Source organism: Bombus pyrosoma, linkage group LG8, assembly GCF_014825855.1.
Source record: "Bombus pyrosoma isolate SC7728 linkage group LG8, ASM1482585v1, whole genome shotgun sequence".
Lineage (NCBI taxonomy): Eukaryota > Metazoa > Arthropoda > Insecta > Hymenoptera > Apidae > Bombus > Bombus pyrosoma.
The window spans coordinates 1,072,271-1,099,634 of record NC_057777.1 but is presented as its reverse complement, the minus strand read 5'-3'; the positions used below and the strand labels follow the sequence as shown (position 1 = coordinate 1,099,634).

Genomic DNA, 27,364 nt, shown 5'->3' with positions numbered 1-27,364 from the left:
AGTGCACCACGTTACCTCGTTATTTCCTTGTCACGTTAAACGCTGTATCGATGTCTCGTAATACTCAACGAGTTGAATTATTCCGTATACGATAGAATTTTAAGGCGAATTCAAGTGGAAGTTTAGAAGGTGATTGGAATAGCGTTGCTACCGTACTCCATATCTACCCGCAAAATAGACGATAACAAAAAAGCTGGCTGTGGGTAGTCGATCGAAAGGAGGTTGTATACTAGCTGGCAATGTGGCAATATACGGCGATACGCGAACGAAGCGATTCGTCGAACGCAACGGAGTGAAAAAATACTCGGGCTCGAAGTCCGATAACTCGTCGGTCGTCATTCACCTTGGAAGCGAATCGGGGCACGTGCTCGTAGACCGGCTGGCCAGCCACAGCCAGAGCGGCAAACCAATCGAAGACGAGCACCGATTACGCCTTGCGTCTCTCTATTTACGCGTGCGCCCGATTTACGCGTGCGTTTTCCCCTAAACTCTCCGCGGCTCTTTTGCTTAAAACCAGGCAGCGGATCTTGCCTTGTTCGAGGGTCACGGGAAAACTAGGCCAAGTTCCGACCACGAGTTTGGCCAACGAGCCGATCGAAGCCAGCGTCGATTCGAAAAACGTTAAACGCGCGACAAGATAAAGTTTTTTATTGACTTTACCTTGACGCAGTGCCGTTACACAGCAGCGTCCGTGTACGTATATCGTTATATATATTGTATATTGTGTGTATATATATATATATATGTATATATATATATATATATATCGTTACGAAACACGTGTACTAGTCTGACGAAACGAAAATGCAAGCAACGACGGCCCTATCTACTTGATAATTCTTCCACAAGTACTTCCATGCTATCACGATTGTTTCGCAACGGTGCTATGCGCCAACGAAACCAAGAAATCGTGTATCGGTGTCTATTCGTGTTTTGGTATTTAACCAGTATCACAACGTAGTACGCGTATCAAAATGTAGGCGGAGACGCGTAACATCTGGCACGCCAAGTGCACACCGATAGAAAAGAACAGGCGGGAAACTTGATAAAAGACGATTTCGGTTAATCGATCGACAGGCTTGGGGTTAGACGAGTACGCAGTCCCGTGGATTCGTCCGGTTTATAAAGATCATCCTGTCTATGAAATCGTATGCAGAAATTTCGATAGCTTCGATACACGCCACGTTCTAGTTGAAAGCGTTGATCGCGTCGTGGCCGAGAGTTTTGGTCAATTCGTCCTTGAAACAAACGCTGAACCAAGAACGTTACGGATCGCCATATCGGAAGGTGCGATACCGATAGCCAGCGCAACGGCATATCATCGTCGCGAGTTAGGTTCGCATCCGCCAACCAAGACGCAACGACGATCTTTTTCGACTAATTCCGGTGACGCGGTAATATATCCGGACGTTAACCCAATTTAAGATCCCTCCTATTTGAATTCGGGACTGCGCCGGTGCGGAGTGACCCGACCCGGTATGAGGTTTATAGGTCAGTCCGGTTTCGCGCGATATAGATTTTTCGCGAGCCAGAGCTCGACGGTGTCGCGCCCGTTGCGACCTCCTCGGAATCCACGCGTGCACCATCGACCGACTCTCTTTGTCCACTCGCCGAATCCAAATCCACAGCCACGTCCACTTCTTTCTTTCTTTCTTTCTTTCTTTCTTTCTTTCTTTCTCTTGACGAGAGCGCGCACTTGGAGAACCGATACGATAAAAAATTATGAAGCTCGTATCGATCGGTTGCGTTACACAAGCTCGCAGCTTATGTAATAAAATACGGCAAACTGCAAGGCGCGCGACCCTGCGGCGCTGCCGGAGGGTGTGCGCGAAACTACCCGCTATCGAACGCAACGGCCGACGTTACGCCGTTACTCCTCCGTCGTTACCATCGAAAACACGGAACACAGCTTTTTCGAGTCGGAAGCTCTCGCCTGTAGACCGTGTCCTCGACTCTCGACCGATCCGTAGAAACGTTATTTCGCTCGCCGAACAGACTAACTCGACTAACGTGTCTTATCAGCCAGCGTTCTACGTTCGCTGTTATCAAAAATTCACGGTGTTTCTCTAATCACGACAACGTATCGAGATAGAGAATAAATGTACATCTTAGTTACGAAAATAATGGAACGATACTTTTAAGAGTAGAAAGGATCGACGATCGAATCCAAATTAGGATTTCTCTTCGTGCTATCTCTTTGCGACAAATTGATTTACGAAGATAAGCTCTCTATTTTGATCTCTATGTCGCGTATCTAGATATTGCGCAGAAAGTTACCGAGCTCCCAGTTACCGAGAAGCTCGTATAAAGGTATCAGAATCGAACGATGGAGAGAAAGCGTGGTTAACCTTGCACACTTTATCGGCTAAAAACGCCATGTTCATATATATATTTATATATATATATATCTTGTCGATAAATGGTAATTTTGCAATTAAGCAGAAACTGGACGAGGGTGTAGATTGCTCAGGACGAGCAGACGCGCACTGAACAGAGCGAACATCGACGGCAGCGCTCTACCTTTTCCGCCCTTCTGTCGCCATCAATTTACCCTCACCATCGACTGCTTCCACCCCATCCTTTCCCTCTTCTCTTCTCTCCTCTCCTCTTCTCTTCTCCTCTCTTCGCTTCTTCTTTTCTCTTCTTTACCTACCTCCACTTTTTGAATCCCCCCTTTTTCTCTCTTTCTCTCTTGGAAAGCTGTGTTCCTTGGCGTGTCTTGCTTCGTCTTACCGTGCCCTGCCGTGCCATGCCATGCGGTGGCGTAGCGCGCTCTGCCGCACCTCTGCTCAGCCCGTTTCCACCGACGGTGACCTAGTTCGCGACAGGCCGCTGGAATCGTTTCTTCCGCACATGCCTCGGGATCCAGGTTACACCAAGCTCGTGCCTCGCCGCTTCGCTCGCTCGCTCTGGTCTATTGGAATACGAAATTTCAATCAACATCGTGGATTTTCAGCCAAAATTTGATCGATAGCATCGACCGTTCCAGTTTTAGCGACATCGGTCGTCAAAATTTCGCTTAGCAGCGTGGATCGTCGAAATTTTACGCGGAACCTTCGATTCTCAAGCTTTTAATTCGAAGCGTCGATTATTAAAATTTTACTTAAAAGCGTCGACGGCCGAAATTCTATATAACAGCGAGGATCGTCGAACTTTTGCTCAGAAGCGTCCATTTTCTTCCGCTTAACGACTCGAGTCTCCGAATTTCAACGTTGCTTCTCTCGATATCGGCGATACAGCAGGTGCTTCGACGCTCCGTATCGCGTTCTCATTCGTTGCGAGGATTCTTTCTCGGTTGAACGCGATCTGCGTATCGTCTGCGGCGTAACAAAGCGATAATTGTTTCTTACATGGGTGCACGCGGTCTAATGGATATCCCGAGGAAGACAGAAGCGAGGAAGGGGTTACGCGCTTTCGCGCGTCGTCCAGGTGGAATATAGTCGCGTCGCGCGCGTTCGAGAAAAAGAAGAGCGCGTTTTAGAGGATAGGAGGCGTCGGGGCGCGGCGAATTACGCGCGTCTGGTTCGTCGAGCGAAAGAAAAAGAGATTGCACGAGTACAAAACACGCGTAGAACAACGGCCGCGAGAACGGTCGCGTCTAGACCGGCGGGATGCACGGAAATGGCGGAGCCGAAGATGTATACGCGTTTGAATACGTGCACGCGCGTATACACTCGCTAACAATCCCTTTCACGCTTCTCTCCCTTTATAAAACCCACCCCCTTGCGTAATCTTTCTCTCTTCTCCCGAACGCTCCGAAATTCTCCACGCAGGAGCGTCGTCGTCGCCGTCGTCGTCGTCCTTGCCGTGTTTCTACGACGACTCTTTGTTCGTTGGCTCGCAGCATCCTCGTCTCGGAGGGAACGACGAGGCCAACTTGTGCATCTTAGCAGCGATTTATATTTAAGTTACACAGGAGATGATATCGTTCAGTCGTATTTATGGTAACGAGTAATTAAATTCGATAGGAAGGAGCTAGCGCGGCATAAGACGAAGGACGTGGCAGCATTTTGCGGGTCGTAATCATTGGAAGTAGGCCAACGTTGTCGCGAGTACACACCCTGCGATCGTATAGCGCAGAATCCTAGTTCGAATCTGCTCCGTCTGCGACAAACTGCTGCGCGGCCGTGGCGCATTCTCTTTGTTCGCTGGTTCAATCGTTAGAGCGAACTTTAAACACCAATAGATTAGAAAAATTAACGTTCCACGCTAGTCGCAATATGATATTTGATTTCGCTCTTGAATCGAAACGAATCGACTGACACTCTGTATCGTTCCCTTTTTCGTTTCTTTCGCGACACGCGATTCTCTCTTTATCTCTCTTTCCATTATATCCTATCTACGTTCTATCAACGCTAGAACCAGAGCGACTCTCGTAAAAGTTTCATAGATTCGCAATGACGCGTTCTCACCGCAACTAGTAGGATCTACGTATTCTTAATGATCGTTATTTTGTCGAAAAATGTAAAACCAGGTGTTCCATATTTCTCAACGTTTGCGTCTACGCGATAAACTGACCGCGATATCGCGCATTAAATAACATCTCTATACTCGTCTTGCGAAACGTGCGGAAGAAAACAAAAACATAACCTAAAAACACTAACCGATCGAAGCTAAAGTAGAGGGTAAAAAGGGAAGAAAAGGAATGTATAGGTAAATGGATAAGCAAAGTTAAGAGGAGAAGCAGAGGGGTAACAAGTGGAATAGGGGTGGTACAGTGATGGAGCCTGCACGGAGGTTGCTGTCGACGCCCTGCCGTCGCTTCCTGGTTTCCCTATATTGATTTTCCAGCGTGCCTCGCGTTAGACGGAAACGGAGCGACACGGCTAGAGGGAGAGGAAAGGTTGGTCTGCGCTTGTGCTTGCACACGGATGTGTGCGCGTGCACGGAAATCGGCTAGCAGGGTGCTCGTGCGCTCATTCGTGATTCGCGCGTTTGGCGATGTGTGGGTGAGCGTTTGCGCGCGCACCTCAGTCACGTTTGCAGCAATGTGTGGGCGGCCTTAAAACCAAAGAAGGGGAACTAGGTTGGCACACGACGGTGTTGGAGAGTCGGTGTTCACGTAGGAGGGTGGAGAAAATACACCTCGGAGTTCCAGGTAATACGAAGAAAACGCGAATGCGAAAAAAGTGGGGCTACCTTTGCACCTTTCGCCCTGCGCCAACGAACAACGACAGAGGAATATACGTGCTATATGCACGCTGCACGGTGTTCAGAAATGCGTGGACACTTGTCTATTTCTGTAAAGATGTACTTTAATTAGCAAAGCAAGAAGAATTTGACTTTCACGATCACCTACGTTCTACGTTCAAGAGGATAGCTACGACCCGATTAAATCGATTTTTCAAAGTCGCCATGCAACGATATATTTTGGCGTTCGTAGTTCCTTGAGCTTGTAAAATTATCTCGTCGCTCGACAAACACTTTGTCTTCGGATTCTTGGCGTAACGTAACAGTGAATCGAGAGAATTAATTCGTACGCGCTGGCTTGTAACGCGTATTTGCCAGGGACAAGTAAACAAAATAGGGCGAATTTATGTCGCAGCCCAATGTTTGATAATATTCGCGTGCATTTTACCTCGATTCTCCTTCTGCCTCGTTCATCGCCACGCATATTTTACGCACTCCTCTCTCTTTCGCATATTTTAAGATCCTTCTTTCCGTTCTTGAATACTTTTGCTAGCCGCGTATCACTTACGATCGACCGATCGATCGATCGATCGTTACGAACGTTAAATACCCGCGTTCAGAATAGACATTACCTTTGACTTTATAGCGACAGATGTGCGATGCGCGGTTGATTAATGTTTCGACTAAACGAATTCCCTATTTCGCGGAGCCGTTCGTGGAAATGAAATAAACAGCGCGTTCTGCTATGAAACGAGTTCAGTAGTAAAGGACGACGCGTGGTCGGACGCTTCGCGATCGATTCGCTTCTCAATGATTCTAGGACGCGTATAATCGTCGCTTTTTCTCCGTTAATCGTTACGTCATTTTCTCAGGCGCGTCGTACATTCACGGTCAACTAATATTCGTAATAATAAACCTTCTTCTAGTCGTCTCTTCCCTTTCCAATAGATGCGACTTAAACGTCGAAGCCTGTTCATTCAAATGCCGATATTTGCTATGACCAGCGGCCTTTTTTGACCGAAGCCTTAGGAAGGAAAGCGCAGGAAGCCAGACGATACAAAACTGACGTATTCTCAATGACAAGCGGAATCTCTGAAACAAAGAATTTCCTTTCTATCTAAAAATAGGGAGCTTGGACTACGGCGAGCTAAATCGTTCGTTTGCGCGTAACCCGTCTCCGAGGAAACTAGACTCGAACCCATAACTTTGCTTCTTTTCTCGTCTCCATCATCCTTCCTTTTCTTCTTGTCTTTGGTTACTCTATTCATCGGAGAGCGCGACATCGCTGCCGGGTAAGTTTTCCATCGAGGTACTCGTTCGTCCTCAAAAGCCCTTTCTCCGCGAGAGAGGCTCGTTTCGATGAAACGCGATAACGAGAACCGGTGAAAAATTAAAATTCGTTCGCTGTAGAAACTGCGAATCGAGCGAACGCCTCGTAAGTCGAGTTTGCGAACGATCGGTTTCCCGTACTTGGCGAAATATTCGAAGCGATTCGTTCGCCCCTTTTTACGACCTGTTACCGAATAAATGGTTCAACCGTCCGATTTCCCGCCCGATGCAACCTAAATAACAAACGAATTTCGCTGTTTTTGCAGGATCGTATGACGACAAATGGAAATTCACCGTTGGACAGTATGAGAACGTTGGAGCATTACTTGAGCGACATCATGCGAGGTACAGCGGATACCTCCGAACACGTGAAAGGTAAGTCGATTTTCCAATGCTCGTAATAAAACGTAGATTCGATGCTTTGGAACTTGGCCGAATAGAAGATGCGACAATCCGCAAATACAGAGTTATCGTTCGAATAGGTTGAAAAGTTTATCAGAAGAATCTAACGTAAGGTTTTGTCTACGCGTACATGTACGAGATACGATCGTCTCGATGTTTCTTCGTAGTTTGATCAAACTCTGTCTCAAAATCGACTATCCAAAATTGGCCAAATTTAGTCTTCAATGGATAGAAAGAAAATGTAAGAGAAACGAGATTTGGACGACGGTGCGTAACGAAACAAGTTCTCGAACGAGCATAATGGAATAAGATGGTCGATAGGGAAAGATGGTAGATGGGCGCGCGGAATAAGACAACTAGCTTTCCGAGCAACGAGACCAACGAAACAGCCGCCGAACCGACCACTTAACGCAGACCAACCCTTCTCGGCACCCTCCACTCGACGCGACTCTACACACTTTACTCGCTCTATCCCGTACACTCTGTGCGATTCGACGCGACTGTATCTACACGTCCAGCTTGAGCTTCGCGAACCAACATAGAGACCGAGCCGAAAGAAGTAGGAAGGAGACTCGCAAACGCTTTGCGTCTCGCGATGCTCTGCCTCTCGCTTCCCTTCTCGTTCGCGATCTCGCTTTCTTTCCCGCACCTACTCACCCTGTCTGCGAGCCCCGACACAACCCTCAGACAAGCGGTCTCGCGCCTGCAGTCAAGGGCAAGGGTGGTATCGCGAGGCCTCTTCTTCCTTAGTGGTCCGTCTACACACCGAAACCGTACGACGCCACCGACATCGACCACCGGAAGGACCAAGCGCCCGGTGTCGTCGCCAACACCCACGACGATACCGCGCTCGAGTTCCCACAGCCGCACGGAATTTATTCGTACGTCTTAAAATCGACTACTCTGGTTCTTGCAGCGCGATACGCGCGTGACAAGAAGATCCTCGCCAAGAAGCTTCGCAGGATTTAGCAGCTTCTGAAGAAAGTGGCTTTCTTCGTCGACTCGAGTCGCCTCGGTTCTTCCAGGCGACTCGATAAATTTGCCTCGCGACGATGCAGCGATTATTTATTCACGGCGAATTATGTCCTCTTTGCTCGATAATTTCGCAGCTAATAATATCGGTGAGTCGACGAGTTACGAGTTACGGGTTATAGACTCGTCAAGTTTTGCCAATGACGCGACAAGCTCCAGAAAGATGAAATAATACACGGGGAACGTAGCAGCAAGGATAGGCACAGAAAAATATTTTGGCGAACCTACTTTGTTCGATCGCGTAATTATCGGCTCCCTCGGAGACCATCGGAGACGTCCTGCCTTTCCTTTTTAACTCGCCGCAAACCCTTATATAGCCGTAATTAAAATCTCTTCACGATCGAAATACCATCGGAAATAACGATCGGCCGGGGACAAGCTCGCGGTAACGGAGAATAGATCGCGACCATAATTTCCGATAGAAATTTACGCCTCGATAGAGGGCGGAGAGAATGAGGATGGCTGGAAGAATGGAGGAGTTACAAGGAGTAACCCTTTCGCCAAACGACGTCTAGTCGAAGATACTCTTCGGTGAAAAACGAATAATAGGGTTGAGAGCTAGGATGGGATAGCAAATCGCCAGAGTGCGAACCCGTCTTTATTCTAGAACAAAAACCTCTCTCGAGGCATTGTAAGGCTCCGTTGAGTGGGCGTGCTTGCTACGGCGCCATCTTTAAAAGTGTCAGCATGGCACTTTAAACCACACCAGTAGGTCAAGTCTCGGAAAATCCGAGTGCAACCTCGAGACGGCAACGATAGCCGGCTGTATATACGTAGCGTCGCGTAGCCATCTTTTGGGCCAAACGTAACACCCTTCGCGTCGTCCTTTGTTCCGACCGATTAGCGTGCTCCTCTCGCTAAATGCCGAGGAAACGCGGAAGAATCACGCCTCGCATTCAAATATACGCGTGCATCAGCAGCCGTAATTATTCGAGCTTAAATTCGTGGTTCGGGTTTGCAGACTTCGTTACGAAAGCACGAAAGGAACGATCAAACGCACGTTAGAAGCTACCTGGAGAGAACGATCACGCTACTCGGTCTCTAACGATCGCGTGTTCCGCGTCGATAAGATCCTTTCGAAAATAAGCGGATCGATTTTGCGTTATCGCTGCGTTTTTATACTGCATCGCGTCGCACCGTAGTTAAACACGAACAATGCTTGGGAATAATTTCCTTCCGCTCGGTATTTTTACGGACCAAGATTCCTATCGATTACGGATGAAAACTGTAACCTGTTTAAATCGGTTCGGCATCGTGCGATGAAAACAACGCGCCGCGTGATCGAACGTGTCCGATTGATAGGATCGCGTGCGCGCACTCGTCCAGATTATCTCACGGCGAGTAGCTAGCGGTTAACTAGCGGCCAACTTTCCGTCCTTGAACGACACGGGCTTTACGATTCCATTCTCTGACCTATATATCGCGCATACGTGTACCGTGTAATCGGTTAGTAACGCCGACGGGATTCATAGAGGGTGGTTTTACGCCGCGCTCCAGCCATCTAGGGTTTCATTGGATCGTGCTTTCTACCCCTCGTTCCCTTTCTATCTTCCGCACACCCCATCTCGCTACTGCGAACAAACGCTACGCGTGTAATTGAAAAGGTGAATGGATAAAAAGGACACCGCGTAAATACATAAATACTCGTGCGCTTCTACTCGTGAGATTCGATCCGCCAAGGAAACAAGAATTAATCTTGCGATGCAACGTTTCGTTCCTTTTTTCTTCTCTTTCTTTCTTTCTTTTTTTTTTCTTTTACTCTTTCTCTTTCATCCCCTTCTTTGTCGAGGACGATGCGTAATTTGGTAGCGAGTTTTTACACACGAGGTAAACTAAAACGATGTCGTCGAGATTTTACATATAGCAGCGACGCTGTGAGATTTGGCAGCTTCGTATTTTTAAATAGCCAGTTGATCCGGGATATAAATTCGTTAATACTCAGAACTCTAAATTATCTCGGAGCTACTAAATTTCGTTTGTCAGACCACTATGGATCCGTGTCGTTAAGGATACGATCCTATCAAATCGCGAGATCGCGTCGCAAGACTGAAACAATCCTTAGGTAAAAACCAGGCGGAATTGACGAAGAAACGAAGAGAATCGCGGAGCTTTTTCTTTACAGCTGCTACGCTACGCGTTACAGCGTCGACACGACATTCTCGTATCGATCCTGCTGAATCGACTCGACTGTCTTCCCGCGATTCTCGACCTTAATCCATCCAGAAAAACGAAAACCAATTTCTCGTCTCAGCTAGGTGATAGAATCGAGCTCCGTTCATGACGAAAAACCAGCGGACGATCCTTTTGTTGCGTCGCATCGGCCACGAAGCTTTCGTCCGTTATGAAATGGCGCCGTGTAGACGCGATATTGGCCGAGAATATGCGACGATGTCTCGAGGATGCGACCGCAGCTATCGATCCAAGTCCGTGTAAAAAAAAAAGTTGCCAGGTGACCACGGTGAAGGTGAAACCTGTGCTCGTTCTAAATATTCGATTCGATCGAAGTTGTTCGATCGTTCGCAAATCGTTCGCAACTCCAGCAACACGGGCAATTATGGTCGTGCTCGTTATCGGAGAGGTATTGCTGCCACGTGTTTATCGAGCTACCAAAAGTAGCAAACAATTTCCGAAATAGTATTCTCTCGTACGTCGCGGAGTACGATAAAGCGGTCGGGTGTGAATTAGAGATAATAATCTGAAAAATGAAGCTGACGTCCGATAAGACGGTAACGGTGCAAACAATAAGCGTATAAAGCGATAAGGTCCGACTGAAAATAGTATTCGGGTCGTGTGGAAGGAAAAATAATTTAACCAACGAACAAACTCGACGATCCTTTCTTCTGTTTGTCTGGTAGAGTTTCTACTTTTCCTATAAGTTCCTATCTATCGGTATTCTCGTCCATAGTTTTGTATATTTAACCCGGAAAACGTGGCAAGTCCGAATACTATACTCCTATACACGGTACTGTACACCCCTCTATATATATATATATATGTAGAGTGGCTCTAGAAGTTAGAACGAAGAAACGAAGGAGAATGTGACATGTTACGAATAAGTTTCCGTTCTAAGAGAACCATACGCGCTCGTCGATGAATAACGTATTCAAACAGAGTCATAAATGTCCCGTGAATGACTCGTGGAATTCTCGAGTCATCGATACTTACCAATTTGTCAAGAAGTTCGCGTTTAATCCGTGGCGTTAATACCGACCGAGTATACGCGTGACGTGTTCTTCGAACGACACACAAACTGGAAAAGACGCGTACCGCCATCTGTAGGCGGCTTGTAAAAGGAATCGTAAGCGGCTGCGCATCGCGCAAGCGCACGCCGCGTTTCAAAATTTATTTACAAAGCGAATCTTCGATAACACCGAAACGCTGCGAAGATCTAATTGAATTTACGACGTTTTCAAGTCGTCGTTCCGTCAATGTTGCGCGAGTTTATTAATCGAGCGTATAGACGTACGCGACTCGTGTCGCGTTTGATCTTCGATTCCCGATCTTTCGATCTCAGGTCATCGATCAACGTGGCGCTGCGTTCGATTGTTCGTGCGTACCGCGTAGCGAGCACGCTCCGTGCACTAAGCAAAAAAAGGTTTCTTTAGAAACGTTATACTCGGCGCTGACAGTGCAAAATGGCACAAGGGCTTATTTAAATTCGATCAGAATTGGCTGGTTGCCTATTGACCAACTGCCACCATCAGCCGCATTGCAGTGACCTGCAATGTTGCTCTTCGTACATCGTATTCGCGCAACGCAAAGGGACCTTTCGGCCGTCGTTACGCGCGTGTACGCTGGCGCACGAAAACGTTTGAACGCTCGCCATAGAAAATTAGAATTCGTAAAAATATTTGATCATCAGTCGCGTTTCGTTACAAAACTGATAGAATCTCAAAATTGTTCGTATTTTAAACACGCGATGTCTCTACGTTTCTACAAGTGTTTGAATACCTTCGCAAGCCTCCGTACGCGCAATTTGTTTACCACCCTATCGCTCGATTACTCTTTCCATGTTTATTACGCACGTTGCGTACTATGTACGAGCTTTTTTCTACTTTCTTATTTATAAAAGGACGCATTCTTTCGGTCTTTCGAGCCTGTTGCGTGTCACCCGGTGCGGCTTTATTTTATTTCCTTACTTATAAAAGATTGCATTCCTCGCATCGTTCGAGTAACTTTGTCCGCTTTGAAAGTCGATCTTTAGCTTCCACCGATTCGATCGTTCCTTTCTTGACCATGGTCAAATTATAAATAAACACGCCAGCATGCAGCAGCAGTGGCGGTAATAGTAAGAACGGTAGCAGTAGCGAGCAACCCTTTGTATCTTCGGTTCCGTGCCATTAGCGACGTATATTTAAGCCGCTGTACATACTGTCGACGAAACAAAGCTCCGCAAATATCCTGAGGGACAAAAGGCTTACGTCAAAGAATAAAAAGGGTAAAAGGGTGCAAGAACGAGAGTGGATGAAAGCGGTTGGCGGGCGGGCGAACGAACGAACGAGCGACACGCGCGATCGCCGATGCTACTCGCTCGGGGACACCTAACGCGCTCTTTTCTCGTCCTTGCACTTGTAACCTATCGAGCTTGCATTTTCCATCTTACGTCGCCTTTTAATTCCTACGCAATTACGCGTCTATGGTATCTGACATTTTATTTCCTGATTATCGGCGAGACAAAGCGACGAAAGAAAGAAACGGAACAGAGGCACGAGAAATATCAATCGGAAGAAGCATTCGTTCGCGTGTACAGATCAGCTTGATTCGCTGCTACGTAATATCTACCATCCATCGATAATTATTATTTATCGAAGCGTGAATCGAAACGAACAGCTCGATCCTACAGACAGCAATTAAATATTTTTTGTCGTCTCTTGAAAATTATTCTCCGGAACGAACGTCATTATTCTCCATCTATTTCCTCTCTCTATCGCGTTCGATGGCTGTCGGTCGGTCGAGCGACTCGAACTACCCCCGTGCTCCTTTTTCCGTTCGTGGACTCGACCGATTTCAAAGAATTTTCGAAAGATTTAAGCGAACAAATAGCGCTCGTATTTGTAGCAACTCGCCGTTTGGAAATACTTCTCTGATCGCTGGCGTCTTTCTCTATATTTATGCAATAGGTCGTATGGGAAAATGTCGTTCGCCGTAACATACACAAGTCGATAGGGAGAAGAATCGTCGGCTGTCAAAGTCAGCGACGAAAGTGGCCACAGTTTCTACGTTTCTGTACGCTTATAACGTCGTATTGCTGTTTGGTGATGGAAGTAGTCGCTCGAGCACCGTCCAATTATTTACAAAAGCGAAGAAATCCTTACGCAATCGTTTCGTCTATCGTGTAGGAAGAACCGTGCGAGAAGCAACGTATAGTAACAGATAGACGCGTAGATGGATGGATGGGAGGTGGGGGGAGGGCAAATAGGAGGATGGGAGAGGGTGAAAAGGATCGACTGGCGAGAATAGAGGGGAAGGAAGGAAGCCTTAACGAATAACGAAAGAATGGACATTATATAAATTCAAGGATACCGTGTACGATATCAGATATCATATTCGTTGCGATATTTCATTGAAGGTGTTATACGCGTGACGCAACCACGATTCGTTGCAACGTGTGCGTCGTACGCAGCTCCTCGGACGTTGGCTGTGATAATTGGAAAAAAAATAGAACGTCCGAGGAAAGGAATAAGAAACCGCGAGAGACGAATCTCTTGGAAGCTGCTCGAATCGACCGACTGTTTGTTAATTTTTTAATTTCGTTACATAAGTGCGCGATCGATGCTCGATTCTTGAGCAACGAACGACTTGTACGAGATCGTTCGCGGCAACGTGACACAAGCGATGGTAAATTCTAAGGGAAACTTGAGAAACGTACTTTCGACTTAGGATATCGATCGATGTGGTTTCTGAGAGGCTCGAACGACCGTCGGGTAAACTCGTTGGAATCGTAAAGCGACGAAAAAATTAACGAACCAGAGTTGGAGTATCGCGAGCACGCTCGAGCGACACCGTTCTTCTCCTCTAGCTATTAGTCGACCGGTGTCGGTTTTTCGGCGTTTCTCTTTATCCCATGGAACGTGATAGTTTTTATCCTCGACTGGTCTACGTTCCTCGTACCAATTTTTTCCTTGGCACCGGCAGACTCCAAGCCAACGCGACAATTGGTTAATCGCAAGAAAAAGAGGCGAAAAAGGCCTTTGAATTTTGTTATCCAACGTCGGGATTGGATAACGGTAACTTTCTATTTGGAACAACAAACGTCTTATTGCGTACAGAAAACCGAATACCTCCTCGTCACTGCGTGACTCTGCAACACGAACAGCAATTTGTATTTTCCTCGAGGAATAATACTCGTTGCTTCGACACGCGTACCTTGAGAAACAGTAATTGGAGTGTACCTCGAGATTAGCAGCGAAATCGCACGGTGCGATTAACGCTGTTTGTCGCCTCGATCGTCCACCGAACATTGTTCCTTACGTAAGACGGCCAAAAATAAAACAGCTAGTTCTCGAAAGAGAGAGGCAAAGCATGCCCGGTTGGTAATCAGTTCGAAACATTTCAAGTTCCGTTCAAATAGATCGTACGTTAGTTTCCCGATTATTAAAGACTACGGCAATAGCTTGTTACAAATATATATCTCTATATATTAAATACTCCTGTATCTATATTTAAGTATTTATTATAAACGTATACTTATATATAAATTATAGTTTGACAAACACATGGATTTCTTCGAATTTCTTAAACTTGTAAGATCCACGCGAAATAGGAGCGAATTTCTAACCGTATCGCGGGAATAATGCATCACGTTCGACGCGATACGATACGATACGTTACGTTACGTTACGTTACGTTACGAGTCGATTGTTCGCTTTTGGATCTCTTTAGCATATACGCGTAATCGATGAAAAGAAGAAGGTCGGCTAATTAAGCGGGAATTGGCTGAACGCATAGAGTCGTACGATCGAGTCGAGAGGTCGAGTCGAAGTGGAAAGGAGAAGCGGAAGAGAGGACGAACCAGTGAAACGGAACAAGCAATGATCCATCATCGCGTGTATCGCCGCAGCTGTTTTGGCAGTCAGCTGGTTCGGCCGATTCGTGTTCGTATCTTGTACTACGGGCTTTCGTGTCAGACATCTTTCGCGCCGAATCTACGATAAGGCTGCGTGCATACCAAATTCTCCCAGTCGTCCTCCTCGCAACGATCCATTGTCTCTCCATTGAGACAGATACTGAAGACGATTCTCCTCTTTTTTTTTTTCTTTTTTTTTTCTATCGAAAATTGTCGAGATCGATGAACGAGGAAGGAGAGGACTACACGGCGACATTGTGGTAAAAGTTGCTTCGTATCGGTAAAAGCCGCAAGAACTTGTCCACTCTAGTTTCAGGCTAAACTTCTGTATCTCTAATTACGATTCTATCGATCCTTTCCATAGAATTTACAACATGCTTTCTAGCGATAGTCGCTTTTTCTCGATACCCTTTCGTTGCTTCCGAGTAACTCGGGCCCTTCCGCGCGGTAATTTAGCGAGCAATAACGCTAGCGATAATATCGATAAGCGAGAAATTGTAGATTGCAGATTTCTCTTTTATGATTGTACGATTTTACAGGAAACAGGCTGATATATACGGGTCCCGTATAATACGTATCTGCCGCGTTATGGGGGGTCCCGCTTTGTATCCACGGGGTTGCCACCTGTCTCAATAAACAAATACGTAAATTAGGATCAAGAATATGACACGCGAGCGTTCTTTTTCTTCGATATCGCGTGTTGGTGGAAATACCGAAAGGCAGGCCTAATGGTAGGGAGATACGATGCGTCGAAATGCAAATGGGACCAGTTTTCCACAACTCGGCGGGTTCTTGGATATCCATTATGCATGCAGCCTAAAATGCTCAGGCCGGATTGCGTGCACGTCAATGTCGAAGTCGGTGCTGGAATCGAAGCTTCCACGTTAACCGGAGCACGAGCCCCCATCAGCCAGATATGCAACGAGCAAGCTAGTAGCGTAATGGCCGAAAGGCCGAAAGGCCGAACGATGAGCACACGTCCACGTCTAAATTTAGATGCGCTCGTGCTGCTTACTTCCGCTTATTTTAGCTTAGGGGCCAACCGTTTCGGCCAAGGAACGTTCCGTCCGTTGCTTTTCTCCTCGCCATTTCCTCTCGACGTCGATATCTCTCAACGATCGATATTTCCTACGTTCGAGATAAAAAGTTGCCAGGAAGATCGCGTACGAATTATACGTCCGGCTTACGGTAGCTTTTCTTTCGTTTTGCGAACGGTGAAATGTCGAAGCGCGTTGGCGTTACAAAGATGGTCGATGAAAAGCGGATTTGCTCATTTACGACAAGATACGTTTCGAAATTGTACGACTGCAGTTTCCGCTTCGTGAAATTCCATCGTGCCGTTGCGCAGTTCGATCGAGTGGAGTACCGCGCAAGCGCGCGCGTGTTACCTCGTTTATGCATGCACTAATTTTCGCGATCAAGCTACGTACGCAAATTCCTTCGTCCCTCCTTTGGCCATTGTTTAGAGTTTTCATTAACGACGGTTCGATCGGTGACCGTTGCTGAGCTGTTGCCAGCTTATTGGTTACGAAATACGACGACATTGGAACGTCGCGCGATTCCAAGACACGGAATGACGCGAACAACCGAATTCGCTTTCTAATTTTTCGTATGTCCCTGCATCGACTTATTCGTTTTCTGCAATTTCCCTTCAACCGCTGTGAAGTAACAGCGTCTGTGTTTGAGCGGAACAATTTGCCGCGTTATTCGTCGCTGCTCTTTCGTTCGCCGTTTTCCGCTGTTGTTCGCCAAATCTCTTAATCGCTCGAATATTTGCCGAACAACGAACTCTTCGAATTGGATCGGCGATGATCGAGCACGAGGACCTATACCACGCGCTGCTCGTCTCGACGCTGAACGATTATGTAACGGCTATGCGTCACAAAATGCCGACACACTGTGTCTACATATCAGCGTGTGGTACTGGTCGAACCGCGAGACGAGCACGAGCAACCGCGATCGTGTCGCAACAAGCGCGAGCGCTAATAATTCTGCCGTTTAACCTTGAACATCGATTAAAGTATCCTTCGTATCGGTACACCTCTCGCCGTCGGAACAGCGTTACATATAGATATTACCACATGTGCACGATGTTTGCCATATGCCTTGAACCGTGCATAATCGCTTAGGATCGATGCAACGAATCAGAGGTGTTTACTCGAACGAGTTTGCGATAGTTGGACGAGTGGCCGGCTTCTACAGGTTGTATTACGCGTTTGTAGGTAAATCGGCCGATGTATTTGCGTAACATTCGTCGAAAAACTATTTTCCATCGATTCGCTCGTCCACGAGACTAATCCGATAGTTCAAATACGTTTTAGCTATCGATCGAGTATTATGCCGACTGGATACGCTTAAGTACGGTCGTACGTTCAAGGAATGTTAGGTTACAGGGATGTTACGTAATTATTCGCAATATCGTCCATCTACCAACAGAAAGAAATCGTAACGATGACGAAGCTTTATCTCGATCGAACCGCGATATGCGTTCACGAGTCTCGAAACACTTTCATAGACGCCTATACGCGTATATGCTTGCAAATGTTATCTTTTGGACGATTCGAAAGGAAGGGATGGATGGATCGCTTGGAATTCCGAATGCGCGAGGTAGCAGAAAAGGGACGTCAGCGGCGGACAAATTCGACTCGATTTCCAGACGGATTCGACGCGTAACCGAAGAAACCGGACGAAGCGCCGAAACAACGTTCGCGCATTTCGCGATATCACGTGGATGCAGAAACGCTCGTATAAGCAGCGCACTCGTGAGCGAACAACCTTGAGCGTATTATCCAGTTCTTCCACGTCGTCGTCGTTGTCGTCGTTGTACAGGCTTGGACGAAATATTAGAACATTTTTATTATTCTCCGGTCGGTGATGCAGTCGTGATCTTCGGCGATAATGTACGCACAATTTGTTCGTTGATTGCCAAACGACCTCAAGATCGCGGCTGAATCGGTCGATACGATATTCAGCCGCGATTCTTTCTTTCATTTGTATAATACGGTTAAGGTTACGCTCGACTGTCGCTGAATGTATTATACTTAATTTCGAGATTCTTCCGATCGATTAGATTCGTTCCTTTCGACAAAGCGTTGACCGTACAGTGGCTGAATGGCTGCGAAATCTATTTCCACACCGATATATTTGAACAGCATACGAGAAGAGAACACGACGAATTCGTTTCTCCGTTAATTTCTTCGTTTCGACAGGGTGCAAAAATACGTATTTCAAGGATCAATGCTACGCTTGAATTCGAATAGATGTTGAAACAGGGGGTTGTAAACGGAGGATAAAACAAATGAATAAACAGAGGAACGATGCACGGCTAGATAAGAAGTTACGTATGTACATCGGCGGCGATAGATGCACGCGCTACGCTATACTAATACGTTGATGCGACGCACACGCTTGTTTTTGAGTCATCGCGTCTCAATGCTGAAACACGAACGGGGGCAACGCGACTATCAAGGGGTCGTGCGTATACTATATACGCACGTACGCTTATAAGATTATCTATCTGTATATCAACACACGTACATATACATACACGCGTACATACGCGCAACAACATATATCCCTTCCCATTTTTGCTTCCATTACATTCGTACAATATACGTCGTATAGCTTCCGCTTGTGTTTTTACGCACGCACACGCGTGCCCCGTCCTCCATCTTCCATTTTTATCTTTTATCAAATTCTCTACCCTCGATCGTTTTCCACACGAACTCTGCCCGAACCCCATGGTAACCGCGAGTTCGAGATCGTATTTCGGGACCACCGAACCCGTTTTTTTTTTATTCCTAATGGCTGGATTTAGGTACAGGTGAGACAACAGATTCAGACTTATCGGTAATTCGTGTTACGTTTACGATCGCGATGAAACATCGAATAAGCCACGAAGCGTCAAATAGGACGACACGTAAGGTTTACATCGGGGTATTCGGGACTTTGTTTACGTCCCTGCGGTACGAGTCCCGCCTCTCGCTCTCCCGTCCACTTGCTCATAGTACGTCATCGAGCCGTATCTCGCATACATCGTTCGAACTCGCTTTGACTCGCGCCGTTGGTTTGTCCCTGACGTACTCTTTCTCTCTCTCTCTCTCTCTCTCTCTTTCTCCGCGATCGCACGTGTACGTGCGCGAAACTGAACGTGTGCGCGTGGACGACTCCTGTATCTCCTTTGGTCGTATAGTAGCGTTTCGCTCGATGTGGCTCCGATGGAGTAGTGGTCGGGTAGCTTCGCCACGGCGCCATCGATCCCTTTCGCGCGCGTGCTCCGACTCTGTCGCGCTCGTTCGTAGACGAACAGCGGACACGGACACCGGCGCGCGAGAACGCCACCACATAGACACGTCGACGTGTCGACACAGAACAGAGTAGAAGCGGTAGGTGCGCACACATCGCGCGCGTACATATATGTCCGCATGGACTTCGCCTCGTCTCGCCGCTCTTCGCCTCTCTTCGCCTCTCTTCGCCTCTCTTCGCCTGGTCTCGCTTCGTTTCGTCCCACCACGTTCGTTTCGCCTCGCCTCGCCGCGCCGCACCTCCGCGCGCTACCAGCTTCCTCCCACGCCTGGGGGCCGGGGACCATCGCGGAGCGGCCATTCCTTCAGCGAACTTCAGACAGCGCGCATCATACGTCGTATTCACACGCCGCGCAATCGCAGTCGGAAACGTAACACACAGCCGACCGTAACCGTAACCACGCCTTTTTCTAAAAACAAATAGCCGGTTGTGTCGCGTACGCTCGTTCGAAGCCGACGGAGCGAGTACCCGAGAAAGAAGCGGCAAAGTGCAAACAGAAAGAACGACGATCTGTTTTCGAGAGACCACGGCCGAGGAACGTGTTGAATCGAAGCAAAGTGCGCGCGACAACTTTTCCGTTCGTTCGACTGCTATCGTATAAACGAACGACGTAGCAACTAATACTCTCGCCTAGTCGGCCGTGACATGTGCTTAACTTTGTGTTAATCCAGATACACCGTTTACAGCCGTTCGTTCGTCTTTGGGATGCGATACGGGTGATATAGCAGCGACACTACGTGTACTACATACGTGTTTGATTTGGTTGCGTGTTCGGTGAGATACGAGGAAGGATAGTGCGGAAAAGCAGAAAGATACACGGAGAAAGAGAAGGAATACAGAAAGAAAGGAGTGAGAAGAGAGAGGGTGGGTAGGGGAAGAAAGAAAGGAAAAATAGGAATAAGAATAAAAGTGCGCGGTGGGTAGCAGTGTGGAATCAAAGATCGCCCCAGTGTGTGCTAAGTGACTCGATAGTGGAGGAGGAGGAGGAGGAGGAAACTTTATCTAGGGTTCATCGGCAAACGGTACCCCGGTACTCCGGTGCTCCGGTGCTCGGCCTAGCTGCTCGCGCCCGTTAGTGTGCCGTTCTTGTCCGTATGTGTGTTGTGCATAAACTCGAAACTTCCGATGCTCTGATCACGTCCTGTTGCGTGCAGTCGCTCCGTGTCAACCGCGTAGTGCCGAATCTATCGAAAATCAGGAGGAGTCGTTCGCCGAGGTGAGGTTCAAAGTGCGCGGCGACCATCGTGACCGGGCCGAGTGGACGGACCGGGGAACGAGTTTAACAACCAACGACACCAGACGAGAACGGAGTCGAAAAGATTTTTGGTGTAACCTACGAATTAAAATTCGTTGAAACGTTCGCGTTAAAAGATTCAACGACTTCATTGAGCGACCGTAGTCGCACCCATACGAATCCATATAGCGGAAGAAGATGTTTCGCGCGTTCGGCGCTGCGCCGGCTGAGACACCTTCAACCGCCGACATCTGGACTACCACGTTCCCCAATAAAGGTGCCTATATTATGTACTTGTCGAGTATAAAACTTGTCGTAGGTTAGTCGCCGTGTCGAACGAGAACGAGATCGTTCGTACTCGCTTCCTCCAGGAGCGAGACTAAGCTGGTGCGTCGTGTCGTGCGTATGGCTGTCGTTCGAAGGTTCTCTCGAATTTCGCAAAGAGGCCGCGCGGGGTGATCACGGGTTCGGAGCACGGTGACGCAACCACACTCCGTGCAGCCTGCCCGTTTTCGGCTCGAGCCGAGAGTTCGTCGACGCGTGTCCCGCCACGTGATCGCACCTCGCACCCGCGTAGCCGCGCATCCTGCCTCGCGCTCTTCGTCGTCGCGAGCGCTACGTTTCTTTTCTTTTCTTTCCTTTTTTTTTTTCTTTTTTCACCGTTCTTTTTGTCTCGAGCTAATCCCCTTAACGTTGCGTACATCCTTTGCGGCTATTCCCTTTCGAATAAGTTTCTTTTTAATCTCGTAACGAGTATCTATACGTGTGCTTTAATTTCTGTAACTACGATAGGAGTAGGGAAGGGACGGTATATTACTAAAGAACATCAAACGATGGCGTGTTGGGAGTAAAGGAGGGGAAGTTGATAAACAACATCAAATATATATATATATATATATATATTATACACACATACACAGCTTTCTATGACGATTCATCGATGACTGTGCCCGTCGTAACGTATCAAAAACTTTCCAAGCCAGGATGAAACGGCGCGTTCGAAAATTTCCATTCTGTCCTTCATTCTTTTCCCTTTCTCCTTGTTTATGCAATTTGACGTAGAAAATGCGCTACTTTGCTCGTCCATCAATGACCACGATAATTGATATTACGTTTTAATGGCAACTGGCGTGTTCTCAAGTACTTTCAAATTAGAATAACCGAAAGAGATATCATTGCTATTTTCGAACGGCGTTGAATCGAACAAGTCGACGATGGGCGATGACAATCGTGATACCAAACGCACGAATGTGTAGGTATGTGTTTACGCGTGCACGTGGCAAAGAGGGATGTCCGCGTCACGCACGCTTCTGCTATCGTAATGAATCGTTTTGCGTCGTATCGTGTCGAAACGCTTGAACGGTCTCCATTGTGGATTTTCGCGAAAGAACGTCCTTTTAAAGTTTAAAAGATTCGTCCCTCAGGTACGTCGGGTGCCACGCACCTGTTTCACACTCGACCGGAGGAGACCACGTACGCACGCTCTAATAGAAACGAATAGCATTCCAGATCTCGCGATATTACGCTTACTTAATACGATCGTTCGTCTTTCGTTTACGTCATCTCGTTTTTATTCAAATTGTGCGACTCGATGTTCGTGCTAACGCGCCTTACAATCGTACCGTTATAATCAATCTTCAAGAATTTGCTCTCGAATCGTTGCGCGCGAGACAGGTATTCGCGAAATCGTACAGGTACAATATCGATTCGTAGCGCGAGTCGCGATTTTTAGCTCACCCTCTATTTCGCTCGCCGATAGAGTGCCTTGACCTGGCCTGACCCGCACAATTTCACACTCTAACCCTCGGGAAAACCTCTTGCTGCACGTACTTCGTGCTGGAATGCATTCTGATCCAGGTTGCTTAGCCCTTCGCGCTTTCTTTCGCCTCTTTTCTTTGGTAACGCCTCACCGCGGTTACCTTTCGTTTCCTTTTCTCTCTACCATATTTTATTCACGCCGCAATTGTTCCAGCGCTTTACGCTATCGTCGCGCTATCGTTCAAACGTTACAAGACACAAGAAAGAAGGAAAGATCGCGATCGAGACACTGTCGATCGAAGAACCGTATCGTTGATCGTAAACGAGTAGATATACGGAGAGACCATAGAAAAATTCCTCGTTCTTTACGTCGAAAGATTACGTCGAAACAAGCGAACGTAATCTTTCCTCGCAAGCTTTTCCCTTTCATGTTTTCTGTTTTCCGAGAACGCGCAGGAAATCGCGGAGATTTTCGAAAAAGGTTCGATCAGTTCGCGTTTCTCCGTATTATTCCGTGTGTACGCGTATCGCGATATTTGAAATCCTGAGAATTATTCTGGCGGATGTTGTTCCATAGGTCAAAGCGAACGCGTTAGATTCCGAGCGTTCAAAGGTCTGGCAACAGCGGGGTAGTCGATTCGATGAGAAATATGCACGACGAAGGGGATCGTAGCGACCTTAACTGAAACCTTTGCTGTTCTAGCTGTATATGTAATATCGGGCTATCGCGAATAGACGATCCCTTGCCCATCGAATGTTGGACCTGATATCCACATTACGCACGAGCTATCGTTACACCAACGTTTGACGATTCGTAGTTGGTTCTTTCGCGTCGAACAAAATGCCCCTTTCTCCTTCGCGCTGTTTCTCAACCACTTGTCCCTTGTCGCAACAGCCTCGACCGACTTTCGAAAACGAGACGGACATCGTGACCGTTCCTTGCAACGTTTTATTTTGGCTAGTTACGATCGGGTCGAATCCACCGTCGAACGTCGCGAACACGAACCTGTGGAAAACGAGCCGTTGTTCGTTGACGAACTTCGTTTCGTCGATGGTGGAACCGATCGTTCAAAAATAAATCGTAGCAGGCTGAATTTTTGCCAGATGGGATCTTTCGATTCACGCTCGTTCGCGTCTACCGATGAATCGAGTTACATCACCGAGCTTTCCTCTCCCTCCCCCTCCCACCTCCTCCTCCTCCTCCCTGTTTGTTCGCACGTGTGTTTCTCTCGACTCGAAGCTTACAATTAGAGATCCATCCGTTTCCAGAAACTTACATAGTAGGTATACTTACCTACGACGTATCGTCGACTGTATTTCGCATTTCCGTTATCTCGTATTCCTTTGGTTCGCTCGGCGATTACGGCGTTACGTAAGTAACAATGAATAATTATATAACTCGTACGTTTTAGTGCACGTGTCGTGCATAGGCAAAAAGAATGGTAGCGTTCGAAGGCTCGGACGTTTCATCGGTTACCTGTATTGCGATTGTCGATGGTGCGACTATGATTTTACGTAATTTTACCAACAACAATAATAGTAATAATAATAATAATAATAATAATAATAATAATAATAATAATAATAATACGATAGAACTATATTACAGAAATGATAGATAATTGTCGCAAGAAAAATTAACGCTGATTTTCAGAATCTTCCGACGAACGCTTACGTCGTCTACGATTCTACGAAATACGTGTTCCTTTCGCGAGCTAACTATGAATCGTAATAAACCGCGCCATTATACGAACTCTTGTTTCCGTCGCTACCAACGGCAGCGGCTTGTTCCGCAAGAAAGTTGGTCGTGTCATCGCGTTTCCATTGACGCGCGAACAAGCGAAATGTTTCGGTGAATTCGTGATCAGCTGGATGTATACACCTTGCATTACCGTTGACCTCTTTTCGCGTAAACCGTAACTTGGAAATCTACAGATCTACGACCTACATCCTAACAACTTGCCTATACGCTTTGGAGAGAAAGAAACTTGTACTTTAATACATGAAACGTATATATGTACGGTTTTGCGAGCAGGATATTCGATGTTATCGCGAAAGCCCGATAAGATATCGATTTCCTTCTTTAGCAATAACGCCAACGTTTCTGTTTCAACATCTTGATAATAAGGCCGCGCGATTCAGCGAACCGATCGTGTAATCAAAGCGTTTTACTCGACCCAAGTTTTCCATAATTTCTCCGCCGTTTCGTTTCGTTTCGTTTCGTTTCGTACAGCTTTCTTGCAATTCGTTACAATCGCATCGTACGAAACGTGCACGAAATACGTGTACGATATTTGCAACGGTAAATTACGTTTTCGATTGGCACGCAGAGCGGCGTTCTGCTAACGCGATTTCCAACCTTTCTCCCCCGCATTTTACGTGCGAGTTTTTGGAGCAAAACGAACAGATCTATGCCACGCACAGGCGCACACGTATGCATCGACGAACGCTGACGTTACAGCAGCGTCGTGTAAATATTAACCGCGCATTAGCACACAATATTTACTTATCAATTTACGCGATTCTTTGCTTATTTATTACCTCTATATTTTCGCTTTTCAAGTATTTAAAACCTCTGACAAATACAAGTGGCAAACTCTAATCACGACGAATTATATAGCAGTCGAATTAACATATATGCGTGCATAACATTGTTTGTCGTCAGAGTAGATATATAACGTTTTTACAGATCATAACAATTCCCTTGCTCGTGCTATTTATTACCACGAGGGTAATTATAATTCGGGCCAATTAACGTTGAATCGTTTTATCGCATAATTTCGCCGGTTAATGTCAACCCGTGCAACTAATTGGATTTAATTTATGCGAGTAAAAGCGCGCTACCTTTCCACGAATCCGCGATATGTTTTGCGCATCGATCGGCCCGGCGAAAACGAAAAAAATACGGAGAAGGAAGTACAAATATACGTGGAACGTGGAACAGAAGCGCGAAGCAAAGGTGAAGAGAATTCGTCTGGATGGAAATTTCCATGCGTCGAGTTCGGCGCTAGTCGACCGGCGGTTTCGCTGTTAGCGTCGATAGCGTCGACTCGTACGTTCTGTGCGTTATCGAGCGATTTTTCTTCGATGGCATATTCACTCGGAGATAGAAAAAGAAAAAAACGGAATCAGTTAAAAGGCAAGATAACGACAAGACCGAGAGAAAGAGAGGGGAAAAAGTTATCGGGGGTGAACCGTAAGCGAAGCAGGTACGGGCTACGCATGTCAACTGGAGGGCATTCAACTATCGATCGCATAGTTTCAGCCACCCTCCTGTAAGCCGAATCCGACCTTTTCTCCCGACCATCTCTCTCTCTCTCTCTCTCTTTTTTTTCTCCTTCTCTCCCCTTCTCGCGTTGCTCACTTTTTCCTCTTTTCACGCTCTCCTAATACTCCGCTACTTTTTCCACGCAAGAAAATAGAAATTTGGAGAAATCTCTCGGTAGAACGTGCCTCTCTCGACGATTCTCGTCTGTCGCGTTCCAGTTGACATTTGTACGAACTTCTCGGAAACGAAATCGATCGACTGCTCGCTTTCAAAAAGTTGCCAATTTCGTAGCCTGGCTACTCCGTATCCTACAACTTCGGAAAACAACGTATCATCTGTCTCGAGGAATTTACTTATCGCGAATAATCGCAAATTCCAAGATAGATTCGAAAGAGTGGCAACGTTCGCGGTCGCTGTTTTTCTTCGCATTTCGATTTACGACCTCGATCCGCGTATCTTCTGCCAAACTGTATATACGACTCGTACGGGAAATCCCAGCCTGGAACGTATCGTTGACCGGTCAGCGGCGAACTCGCGTTTTCACGCGTAAAATTGAGAGTTGCCCGATCTCGCACAGAGTAGGCGATGGCACGCGTTACTTTCAGCATAGGACAACCTGTGAAACAGCGTCGTTAATAAACTGTGCGTAAACGAATCGCAGAGCGCCGGAAGTGTAGGAGAAAGCCGAGTCAAACGCACGGACACCCGGACGGAATCGCCGCCGGAGAGAGGGTCGTGGAAACCCTTATATGCGGGCCAGCTGATCGGCCGACTCGACGCACGTGCACGCGACGCGTACATGTCTGTATGCGTACTACGTCCTGGGGAGTAGCACGACCGGGGAACAGCGTATACGGCAGCCAAGTGCGTTTCGTTAACGACGCACGAGTAGTACCGGGCCATTTAAATTTAGCCTGGCTCCTCTCTCTCGCCCACCCCACCTCGTTCGAATCTTCCTCCAAGCCTCGTCCCCTCCGTTCGATCCCCGGAATTACCCGCATCCCTTCGCTCTACGGTTTTTCGACGGTTGTGGACCTATTACCGAATTACCATTGTTTCCGACCATTTTTCAACGCCTCTTCTTGCCCACGATGAACGTTCTTAGAATTCGAATTTTTAGACGCGCGCGCTCTTGATATTTGTACGTACGTCGGGCATAGAAGAATCCTCTCGCTGATCGTCGTCGAAATTCGAATTTCCAGCGTTGAGCGGTAGACAGAGGCGCGTAGAGACGCCGTACTAGTCGAGCATGGTCTAGCAGTTCACCGGTTTGCTCGCGAGGACCGGAATAGAATCGTAACGGAGCGGATGCACGGGGCGCTTGCATTCCGTAGATAGCAAGTCTTTTTCTATTTCGAACGATGCCTAGCGTTTCTGAGGCGTTAACCGTTCGACGCGAACCAGATTTCGTCCAAATTTAGGATGCGAAACCGGCTCGACGAAAAAAGAAAATCCGTCCACGTTTATACCGTTAATCGGATGTTTCTTCCATCTAAAAGAACATCGAATCGATTTCTCTGACAAGAGAAACGAAAGATGCTTCGGTAAATGTCTCGCTCGTGCGGATTTTTTGGTCGCTGCTTTCTCATCGACTACTTTTGCTTTCGCTGCACGACCGATTAACGAAACGGAGCTCGGTAGGCAGGAACCTGTCGAAAGTGGAAGGAATTGACCGTGGCCGGTTAACAGGCCGATAGGTACCTCTACGTGTATGCAACGCGTTCAAATATTTTCGTGAAGCATCGTGCGTCATCGTCTCGCGACGAACGACGAGTTTCTCTCGGCGCGACTCGTATAACTCGTGTACCAACGGAATCAAGGAATTCGTACAGAACAGAAT

At 47.1% G+C, this 27,364-nt stretch overlaps 1 protein-coding gene across 3 annotated transcripts in view; it reads left to right on the top strand.

Annotated features, from left to right (window-relative positions):
• The window catches only part of LOC122570234 (cytoplasmic polyadenylation element-binding protein 2-like), a 55,995-nt gene that overhangs the window by 5,104 nt on the left and 23,527 nt on the right, over positions 1–27,364 (top strand). For all 3 annotated transcript variants that reach the window (XM_043732305.1, XM_043732304.1, XM_043732303.1), the window contains exon 3: positions 6,726–6,834. In XM_043732305.1, the coding sequence (XP_043588240.1) occupies positions 6,726–6,834 (109 nt within the window). The remainder of the gene's footprint in view (positions 1–6,725; positions 6,835–27,364) is intronic.